The 11,847-nt window shown below is 31.8% G+C and overlaps 1 protein-coding gene across 5 annotated transcripts; it reads right to left on the bottom strand.

Moving 5' to 3' along the window:
• Nucleotides 1-2,324: 2,324 nt before the first annotated feature.
• Nucleotides 2,325-10,914, bottom strand: LOC126923442 (maternal protein exuperantia). Of its 5 annotated transcripts, XM_050736899.1 has the most exons (7): nucleotides 10,547-10,912; nucleotides 5,626-5,890; nucleotides 4,266-4,567; nucleotides 3,907-4,188; nucleotides 3,597-3,789; nucleotides 3,376-3,518; nucleotides 2,325-3,281 (listed from the first exon to the last, which is right to left on the bottom strand). In XM_050736899.1, exons 3-7 carry the CDS (start codon nucleotides 4,548-4,550, stop codon nucleotides 2,967-2,969), a joined length of 1,218 nt encoding a protein of 405 aa, XP_050592856.1. In that variant the 5' UTR covers nucleotides 4,551-4,567; nucleotides 5,626-5,890; nucleotides 10,547-10,912; the 3' UTR covers nucleotides 2,325-2,966. The 5 variants fall into 5 exon arrangements, with proteins under 5 accessions (XP_050592856.1, XP_050592859.1, XP_050592857.1 ...); XM_050736902.1 differs by lacking the exon at nucleotides 5,626-5,890 and having other exon boundaries at nucleotides 10,547-10,914; XM_050736900.1 differs by lacking the exon at nucleotides 10,547-10,912 and having other exon boundaries at nucleotides 5,626-6,402.
• Between the last annotated feature and the right edge of the window lie 933 nt (nucleotides 10,915-11,847).

Here is an 11,847-nt window from a genome sequence, read left to right as displayed (position 1 = left end):
ATTGCTTTTTAATGAAAATCGAATCGTTCTCGTCCCTCTATTCTCCGTAGCACGCTCCCTTAACGAGGGATCCGTTTCAACGGTGGCACGCGCGTATTCTTTGTAATTACGTTTGTTACGCGGCCTCGCTCGCTAAAGGTTTTAGTAATAATCGTTCACCGTTATCGTTTGTTACGCTTCAAGACGGAAAATGTATCCGTTAGTTGCATATTACGAAAGTGTTGACGATGAAAACTGAAACTGTACATTCACGAGCGTTCTCCAGCGTTTTTCAAATTATTAGATAACGGTTTTACCAAACCGACTTACATACAAATAATTTGAAAGAAAGATTGGTCTTTTTCCTACGATGGATAGAGCAACCGTAAATTCTAATTAAATAATTAGGCAAAACTGAGTGCAACTTTTTTAACGTAAGCATGCAAAGATTCCATTAATTTAAAGAAGCAATAAAACACTTAAATCTGAAAGAAAGATACATTTTTTGATGGCTATGCTCAATTACAGCATATTACAATATGATTTGAGCTTTATATAGGAGTAAGAAGGGAAAATAATCACCGACACTTGTTAAGTCATTATCATAATCGTTTTTCATGCTTTCCTCGCTATTGTATACGCAATTATGTTCTATGAATCTTAAACTCGAGCTGGATGAACAGTAGGTATTCGGAAGTAGAGAATTACGGTATTGCAGAAATTCGAGACTCGCTAAAAATGAAAAATAATGGTTCTATAAAACTGTAAAAAACATTAACATGTATCACATTAGTGAACACTCTTCGAAAAATTACTGAGCAACACAAATATTCTTTGAGCACTATTACATATTACTTTACGTAAATTAAATTTAATATTTTTATAATTATTCTGTACATTCTTTTTACCGCAGAGTAAAAATTTAAACGCGAGATATAAAATTGTTCACTAGTTAAGCGTTTTTAATTGTAATTTGTGAAAATATTTATGGAACTTAATATTGGAATTTTTAATGAAAATGTCTCCTTTATTGTTTATTTTAAAATGTACGTGGAAGAAGAAATTTCTCTAAAAATCTTTGTTTTCTCATTTCAATTTCAACGCGTGTTTCATGTGTTTAACACATCAAGGAAATGTCAAATAAACGTCGTATAATATTTATATTAAAATATGCTATTTACATCCAATATTTCTTCTATATTTTTAGCTATGTATATTGATATATGATAGATATTGCAAAATTATTGTAAAACAAAATTAATGTATTGAAAACACCAAAAACAAGCATTCCACGTTTATTAATACTGGACATTGATATTTATTATATCGTGCAATTCAATTTATTTCTTGATCTCTTATCTCATTAACATTTCGATCTTGTACAACAAAAGATTTAACAAACACCACTATCACCAGATTATTTATTATTGCTATACTTTCGTACGGTTACAGGCGCTCAATTAACGAGCCTTCCAGTAACAGCAATTTCCTTTTCGCTGCCTGTTACAGTAATGGCGATGCAGTAAGTGTATTTTGTGCTTTATGGTTCGTCGTCCATGAAAAGAAATTAATAAGGCCAAGTTGAGTGTCCGATAGCTAAAAATACACGCAGATAGTTATTGAAATATTGTTAGACCTATGCTTTTTTAAATACTGTTGTCATCTTCTGCATTCATTTAAATTTTAATTAATCATATATCAATACCATTTGTAAGTTAGAAATTTTTTATCTAGAGCTAATGATGGAGAGATAATTGATTCCAAGATAAAACTTTGATATGCTATGTCATAGTTTAGTGGATTGAAATAAAATTATAAGAAATATCCTTTGTATTATATATTGTATTCTGTCGGTTAGCTAGAAATCATCGATGAATGCGACAAGTACATTTCGTAAAGTTTTATTGAACAGTTAAGTCTTACCTAGTACTAAAGGGATTCACGTCGATACTTTTCTTAGCAAGTAAATATTTCTCTAATTTTTTCGCGGTGCACCGGCCTGTTTACGCTTCGAGGCGTTTGGCATGCTTTATGGAACCCCATAAGCGGATACAACGCTCCACTGCATAGGCATTCATATATTTAATTCATTTCTGACTTTATCTCGATGGTTGCACCGATTCGAGATGCGCTTTATAACAGAGAGAAGTCACGCTGGAGTCTTTTCTTGTTTTTCCTTTAAACATGCCGTTACCGTCGTTTCGGAACATAGAACGATATTGCGTGATACGTTTAATTATTTTTAAATTAAAACTTTGTAATACTCATAAAAAAGAAGGAGATGAAAAAAAGAGACGAGTAAAAATAAAATACCGTAAGTTTGTGTTAACGATCGAAATAAGAAGTTGTAATTCAAAGTTTTTATTCAATTGTTTAGTACAACAAAATTTAACTTTTAAATGCAACATCATGGTGCATGATTCGTTTTATTAAACTTTTGGCGTACAAAAATATATTATATCTTTCTTCAAATATTACTATCTGTACTCTATACGTAAATCTTACTAACATTAAGTAAAAAAAAGAATATTTTATGGTAATCTCAGAATGATGAAAAACAAAAAATCTTTAGCGTCCGAATATATTTCTATATCGACAGTCTCTAAACAATCACTTGTTACAACGTTAAACGTTAATCCGATTAAATAAAAATCAATGAGCATAAAATTAACCGTTAAAAAAAAAAACGAACATTAAATATTCCTTTATCATAAACTAAAAAAATAATTAATGTGTTATTTGTACATGTTTTTGTTAACTAGCAATAAGTCGAGTTTCATATCCTTCAAGGATACAATATATACTCTGTTATAACGAAAATAAAAACTTAAATACAATACTGCAACAAATAACACTCATACTTTATCACACTAGAATAACGTTATCATAAGAATGAACGGAATGGTTATAAACTCAGTTACTGATAACAATATTGATCTTATAATTAGTTAAAAGGCACTGGAGAAAAGAAGCGAACTGTTTAGTTCTTATTCCTCTGCTATAATTGTACTACTCTCAGAAGATTCGGATTTAATTTTAAGCGGTGAATTAGGAGTGGTGGTATCCGGACTTCCGATACTTGAATCACATTTGTTATTATTTTCTTTATCCTCATTAATAATAGAGTTTTCCATCTTCATCTGATTCTTTTCTCTTGATATTCTTAATTTGGGTTTCTTATTAGGATCGAAATGATCTTCAAGGACGATCAATAAATCTTCGATTTTCTTTTCTTCAGTTGAAGTTAATTTTTCCTTAATTAATTTTTCTAAGCCTTCTTTCTTTCCATTATTCCATGCTTCCTGTAACACAAGTTAAATCAGTAATCTTATTAGTTTTATTAGTTTTCAAAATACAATTCTATAGATATTAATATTTTATTTGAATTATACAAACTTGTAATTGAGAATATTCTATGCCTGCTTCGGCAAGCAATCGACGTAAAGGACTAGCATGTTGCCGTTCTCGACGATTCACACGGAATAGGGCCCCAAAAATAGGTCTTAAAGTATTTTGACGTTCAAATACTATTTTTAATTCTGAAATACATAATATTATATAATAGAATTTTTTCTAATCAATATTTAAACATTTAAATTTTAATTTATTTTATATACCTGCATATTCTTGTTCTTCCATTTCTACTGGTTGAACAAATTCTCTAATGAAATCAACAGTATTTTTCATGGCACTATCACTATCACCACTACCATCTGTTTCATTTCCTTTTGTAACTTCTAGTGAACTCAAATGTTGTACTATTTGTAAAGCCAAACATGCTCTGTCCTTTGCATTATTTAACTGATTTTCCTTAAATAATAACAATTTCATATTAAAATTAAAATTATTATAGCGATTTTATATTATTATTAAAACTTATCATCAATGTAATATAATTACACATTCTATAAAACAAATGTTGCTTACTCGATTAAATAAACTTTGAGATAATGTCCTAAGAGTATATGCACGAACTGTGTTTGCACATTTTACTTCTGCGACATTAAATCCATTTGCAAATCCTTTCACAATTTCTTTAAATTTTTCCAGAAGATTATATTTCTTTAAAGATTCAATTAACATAGCAGGAATAACTTTACGTGGTTCATGATAAACTAATATGATACCATCTGCTGCGTCTCCTCTTATAGAGGAAAGCCATGTTAGAAAGTCTGTTAATGCAGACACTTCACTTTTAGTTTTTAGTGCCTGTAAAAGAATATAGAGTGTAATATAATCAAATACAGATTAGATACTAATTTTTTGATATTAATGAAATTTTTTACCTTATTAGTTGTACTATCTTTAAGTACACGAAACTTGCCAATAGTTACTATCTTCATATTATGCCTTTTTATAGCTGGAGGATTAAGATCTTTATATGGCATTACATATTGTGAATATGAAGAACTAGGTGTATACCCAGCTATTTGGCATATTTCATCTATAACTTTTTTGCCTGTAGTATCCATATCCCAACCAACTAAACGATAGTTGCCTGGGCCAATACCCATAGTAGATTTCCTTGATGGGATGGATTTCCCATTTTCCATTATTGTTGACGATACCATCTTCTTAAACTAATAATCTGCAAAAAATATAATATAGGTTTTTATTTACACAAAGCAGAATATTTAAAATAATAATATTTCATATTAATAACAATACAAAATATTCTCAATGGATCAATATAAAAATAGTTCATTAACGTAAATTTTATTAATCAAACTCAATGTTAGTTAATAATGAATGAATATTAATAAAAACACATGATTCGATTCATATACATTATATACATAATAATAAGGACTAAATATTTTTTTAATTTTTCATTCTCAATTAATTTATATATATTATTTACATATATAATATCTTCAACATAGAAATTTTATCATTTAAAAATATATAAATTTCGAAAAAATAAAAAAATGTATAAATTTGCGTAGAAACTATGAGTCTCCGAAGATTTCTTTTAGCAAATGTTTGAAACGAACGCTCAGTTTTTGCACAAGGGCGAGATATTTTGGTACGTGCGTAGAGTAGAAGATTATACATGGTATCGGCAAGGTCGACCTTGAAATTCAATACAGTACACAAATACTTCAGAACAAAAGATTAATGGCTTAGAATACATCCAATAATATCTTACCTTCTACGACAGACTTACAAATTATTTATCAAATAAAAATAATCTCCTATCGCATGCAGTAATTTTTCTTATCCAGAAGCGTTTGTGTAAAGAAGTTCTGTGCCAAGAACAAGGCAATGGAAATATTTATCGGAAATAATGAAACACACGCAGTCTCACGTTTAATAAACTTATTAATATTAATGTCGGGAACAAGAAATTTATCAAAACGAGTAATATACCACCATCAACAACGATGTAAAAAAATGACGATCTAACACAGTTGCTATCTTGTTTCGCGACAGGTATATCTACCACTAAGGAAACTGAATGTTACATGGATTTTTGCGATTCCGTGACGTCTATGCAACACGCATTACATATCAGCTCGCGGCGAATCGTGTCACGTATGTAAAACAGATATTCTCATCACACGTGGGTCGATTGCGATTCATGTATAGCCTCGATTTCGATTTAGTTTCCATTAACTCAACGTTAGATTCGTTACATTCGCTCACCAATTCACGTGGTTTCGCAGTTCCGTATTATTCACTGAGTTTCTTGATACGATCACCGAAACTGATGGCAGTACTATAAATCCTTTGTAGATACTGGAAACTACTGGAACGCAACTAAATTCATTTGAACACACGTGCGAAATTGGCAGTAAACCGCCTGCTCGATCATCTGCGCCTGCGTACTCGTTCTTAAGTCACGTGGTTCTAATGTCACTATTAGGTGAAGGAGAGACTGCCAATTGAAGTTGAAGTTCTAGTAGATTTGCTAAAACAGTACGTGAATCAAATTGAAACGGTTGTGTACATATTTGTTTTTCGTATTTCAATACAGTAGCGTTACTTTTTAATCTAACTTTAGTACTATAGCAGTTGGTGAACATTGCAAACGAAACTAGGAAATGTTCGATTGAAAGTATCTCACGTGCATGTAGAATAATAAAGGTGAGATTCGACGAACAATAAACGATTTGATATTCGTTCTGTAATAAGATATTGAACGTGTTCGAAATGAAAGATGGCGTTTAAACAGTACGAACATTAATTTCTCGTGACTCGATGCTTAAATAGTTAGATACCTGTATGAGAACCATCAGTGAAATAAATAACTTGATCCACATTCAATTACATTATTTTCTAGTTGAGATTGGCAGATAGACACTGGTTGAAACAAATCGAAAGTGTGTTGCATAGCGACGTGTTCTAAAGATATACGTGTGTCATAGGTATTTAACACGAAAGTGACTGCATAACGGACGGTCGAGCGTAAAAAGAAATTCACGTTTTCGCATATCGGTATCGTTCCCGATGAGATGAATCGTTAAATACTGGTTTGTAAGTAAAATTTATTAGCACGAGTCGGCGTGAATCGTACTTCTTATTTATGCGACTGTTACGACGCCTCTGCATAAAGTTCCATTTGCACGTTGCACTCTAGGAAAATTGTTGACGGTAGCGATAAATTGGCCTGCAGCTTATCTCTCGTTATCTGTTATTTATCCTTTTTTAGAGCAGGCCGCACGCTTTGTAGCACTGATAAATTGTTTCAACTGGGTCATCCGTTCGCCACGGCTCGTTTTTGTCTTTCATTTATCCGCGGAATTTCTCCCGTGCTGGTTGTTCCGAATTTATCGAATTCTCCGCGGTGTTTAAACGTGAGAAAATTGGAAGGCGAATTGCATACGATCAACTATCACTGTATTGAATTTTTTTCTATGACTAAATTCCCATTATAATGCACTTTCATGATGCACGTTTCCGTATAATATCATAAGAATAATTGTTTAGGGCGGTAATTACCGTTATTAGATTAATGCATACGCTACAACATGCACAGTAAACGTAATATTACTATTATTTATTATCATTTCTTTCTTGTAGCTAATAAATGTACCATCTATGAAACTTTTTCAAGATGTTCGAGTAAGATCATATCGAGCAAATTTATGCTCATCTTCGTTTATGATAAATTTAGAATGTATTAATTATTCATAGCTTTTTCATTTTCGTAATTGTTTGTAATAAATCTTCGTGTATCATAGATTTGCTATGCATAAACTGTTTAGCCTTTTTTTATTTATGATTTATATCATTATTGTTGATAAATTTACAACATAAATCCACGATGTAGCTATCATTGATTACAATAGTTTTCAATTATTTTTGCAGATTTTTAATTGGATTGTTAGTCGAATGTATTCTATTTTGCTATGGTAAAAATACAATGACTTTTGAGATATTTTTGTACATCACTACATCACTACAAAAGTTTAAATAATTTCATTTCGATATATTATTATCCTGAAAGTTTATAATCGCGAAAGAAATATCAATGATGACACGTAAGTAAAATGATTAATCATATAGTAGAACGTGAACAATGTGTCACAAATGAGATACGAAAAATACAATAATTAATTAAACATCGAAATTTAAATAAAATAAAAAAAGTCCCTGGAGTTCACGAATTTCAACGTAAAATAAAACTAATCTGTTGTAGTTTCGACTACGGCTGAAAGCTTTCTCTCAGCCGTCACGTTCACTTTTTACAATATATGGCAAAGCAAAATCCCATGTAAATAGTAAAAAATATTAAAACGCGCTTGGAGCATTTCGCGTCAGCGGTATTGGTTAATATTCAAGTCTGGTTTCGTTATTTGTGCATGTGTTCGACAGTTTCATATCTGCTCTCTGATAGGAAATGTTGATACTATAAAATTTGAATGAAACGTGGTGAAAGAGGAATCATTCATCCTCGTAGTAATCGTTGATAATGAAAATACGTTAAGTGTAGTCGATGTGATGTGAATATTTTTGAAAGAGAAATAACAAGGTATCGACGGGAGAAAAAATGGCAACGACAGAAATTGCGTCTTAACGAAGTCGATGATTTCTTTGAAGCGCTTCACTTGGTATAATGAACATCGTGTTCAAATATCACGATTGCTTTTCAAGTGGATTTCGGCAGCAAAAAAGGGAGAAGGAGGTTGGCGAGGGAATATTGAAACACCTTGATAGGTTGATTAGTATTCAACCTAGCTTCGGCAAACATGATAAAATCGATCATCTCTCTGTATCTCTAGCGGTGCATTTTCTACCCCCGGCTGGTAAAAAAAAAAGTAGAGTATTTCATTGAAATTAAAAAATGGTAACGGGAAATGAAACTCGACGTGAGTATGTACATAGGTACGTTTCTGTCGAGATTGAAGAGGTTAAATGCTGAGAAACCTGCTGTTCTTTATTAAGTACGATCATTCGGATAAATTAAAACGGCATATAGTTGAAGTTTCCGGTCAAATAGATCTTTTACTTAAGAATTTTGAAGATTAAATAGATCACAACTATTAAGATAAACGAAGCATCAGAATTCAATATGGAAAATGGCTGTAGATGGAGAATATCGGAAAACGAATTCTAGATTTACAGGTTTGCTCTTTGTTAATATTCAGTCTATCACCTACAGATGAAATAGTGCCATCAGCAAACATAGTACGAGAGATAAACGCAGAAAAGGGATCAATTAATGCGAGAGTCCTGAGTTATGAATCGTTTTAAAAATTGTAGAAAAATTTCTTTTCATTTAATATTGCAAATGAATCAATAGATCATCAACTCTAATCCAGTCTACATATACGTAAAATAAATATAGGTAGATAGTAAAAAAAAATACGAAATAGATATGATAAAAGCTGCGAATTTTCACGATAAAATATATTTAATCTTATCAATTCTATATGTTTTACGAGCGATCGTATTGAACTGAATAAATTTTTGTACTTTCGATACGTATGATATTGATTCATATAATAGTTTTAATCTTGCATTCGAAGATAAAAATCATTTTCACCTATCGATCAGATATTTCATGACGCAATGTTGTTCATATGATGTGACGTTATGGACGAGATATATCTTGCACACCTTTTCATTAAGATGCGAGATATCTCGTTCATGGCGTAAAAATTAGTTCGCGACGTATTCCTTCGCGAACGAGGAATTATTAACGATATTAAATACAGAATAATGTACTGTTACAAACAAATCCTTTTAACGTTACTTTTTTAACGAGTATTAAAACGAATTTAATTTATGTCAAGTTTCATCAACGATTGTTCACATCTTTATTTTATCATTTGAAGTTAATTTTATTTTGTCAAGCTGGACGCTTTTTGCTTTAAATGCCACTCATTTATTGAATTTTTGATTCTGATAGACTAATTAGCCTTTCCATTATGTGATAATATATTAAAAAAATATAATATAAAAACTATCATGCAGATATCTCACGGACATGTCAACATTGTTTACTCGAGATTATCTTCTCATTCTAAGAGCACCATGTACGTTTCTAGGGTTCATTCACAAGTACATTTTGCATGAAACCGAATTTCAACCATAAACAACCATTCAATCCCTTTTGCACTTGTCATTCACATGGAACGCATGAGATGCTCATTCATATCCGACACTTGTGAAATTCATTCACCCTTGTGCTGCATTACATACTGGCTTGTGTAACTCGTTGGAAGTTCACGTGCTCTGTAACTACGTATGTATCGCATGAAATTATAACGAAGGACTTTTTTGTCTCAACTATAATCAAGTATTTTATGCCTAATTTACTTTTTACACAGAATGTATTATGATTAGAATAATTCTACTTTATATCAAAGGAACAAGTGATAACAGCATGGTGATAACCTATACAAGTAATTTTAAATGTTAATGGTAAAAAGGAATATCAAATATAATACATAAATGTTGTTAAATTATGCAGTTCCATTGAGAGCACCAGAGATACGATTTCAAAGGCTCCTTAATTGAATATTTCCATTTCTACGTTTTTAGATTAACGATCATTTATGACGTTAATGTTATATGAGCAATAATATTATGCATTCTTTCGATGTATCAACTACTTAATAGAAGAAAATTGTTGGAAAAATATTTAATTATCTATGTCATACGTGGAACTATTTATTGAAAGAATACGTGTACGTATTTCAACATTAAATACGTAATCCACAAACGTACAACGTACAGTCTGGAAATTTAATAGTAATCGATTAATGATAATACAAATATACGTAAAAAGGAGAGTGCATGCAATATATAAAAAAAATATATATATGTAAAATATTTTTTACAACAATCATATGATAAAACAAACCTCTATTTAGACTCCACTTCTTGTATTTCTATAAATTTAAATTAGCACAAACATCCATCGTTGAATAACACATCACGTATTATCAGAAATCGCACGTTCAAAATTAATTTGAGACCGGTTACCTCTTCTTCCGCGACGATTTTATCACTTGATCAATTCTCCAAGCCAAACGAACGTAACTCACGTCAACGTTTAATTTAACCATACAATCTAAAGGATCGGTAAAAGAGATTCCGAATAAATGGAAAGACTTACAATACAGAACGATTCTGCTGCAAATTCCGCCGTGAAGGAGGCTGTTACACCGTTGGATCTTGATTACTCTTTCTTTCGATGGATGGACTTCGATGATCGGTCGTTAAAAAACGATTCTTCGCCGCGGTTGCCGCGTACGTGACGCTTTTCTCCTGGATCTCAATTCTTTCTGTTCACCGTGACGCCTTAGTGAACGCCGTGAAACGCAGACAAAAGACCGTTGACTCGACGCACAGATTCCGACAGTCTATTGTCTCCCTTCGTTTTTGGCTCCCTAGCATTATCTTTATTTTTATCTCATTTCCACGCGTTATCCTTCGTTACTCTTTTGTTTTACCAGCTTTCTCCACCCGACGCGACGCAACGATGGGCCCCACTCGTACCGCGAACGATCGACTTCGCTCGTATTCGACTCGGTAGCCGCACGCTTTCGCTGATAACAACGCATCGCGTCGTAAGATATCGTGAGATTTGCACGTACCTGCAACGTGTCTGATATACGAGCGATTTGCAACGAGCAGGTGATAAGGTTGCATCGCTCGCGCATTGCGTGCAACCGCGGTTCTTGATGCGCGACAACTTAGGATACGGACATTCTTGGCTATTGGCTTGGGCTTCTGAAGTTTCGCAGTGTTATGATGGAGTACAATGACTCACAAAAGTATTTGAGCCAGGATCCAGAATTAGCAGCTATTTTTAACATTTTTATGGAACTCACTAAGATAAGGTCAATTTTTCTTTAAATAAAAGACTGTGATCTTGACTAAATCTTAAAGGGATCTTGAATGATTAAAAATATTAATTGTTAGTTGTTTTGGTTACGAACAACGATTGTAAATGATTGAAATATTTTTGATTATTAATAACATATAATGAAAAATCTTTTGAGTTCTGTAAATTTTAGACGAAGATTTCTTTTTAATTAATATAAAATTAGAAAAAATGACACTAAAAATATTGAGTACAATTACGACAAGAGTTACATGCGGTTACATTTTTCTATTTACTTATTAAGAAATATTTTATAGCGCGTTAAGATATCGAGGAAGATTAATATAAAAAATAATATGATAATTTATATAAAAATCACGTGTAACAAGCATTTTAGTTGGTTAATAAGGAAAATGTTGGCAGATGCTGTAGTATGATTTCCATTTTAGATAAAATCATTGTTTATTTAGTCTTGGTATGTATAGTTTTACTTCTCGCGTGAAAGCGGTTAATTAGAAAAAGTGATACAAAGTGATAAAAAACAGCTAAAATTAAAAATTTGTAAGACTAATAATGTTCCGAGTATACGG

Source organism: Bombus affinis, chromosome 13 (genome assembly GCF_024516045.1).
Source record: "Bombus affinis isolate iyBomAffi1 chromosome 13, iyBomAffi1.2, whole genome shotgun sequence".
NCBI lineage: Eukaryota > Metazoa > Arthropoda > Insecta > Hymenoptera > Apidae > Bombus > Bombus affinis.
This window is presented reverse-complemented; position numbering and strand designations above follow the sequence as displayed.

Bases quoted from the DNA above. Each gene is read 5' to 3' on its own strand.
- LOC126923442 (XM_050736902.1), bottom strand. From the start codon at position 4,550: ATGGTATCGTCAACAATAATGGAAAATGGGAAATCCATCCCATCAAGG. The intron at 3,790-3,906 runs GTAAGCAACATT...TTATTATTTAAG, and splicing joins CTCAAAGTTTATTTAATCGA to GAAAATCAGTTAAATAATGC. The intron at 3,282-3,375 runs GTTTGTATAATT...CTTGTGTTACAG, and splicing joins TAGAATATTCTCAATTACAA to GAAGCATGGAATAATGGAAA.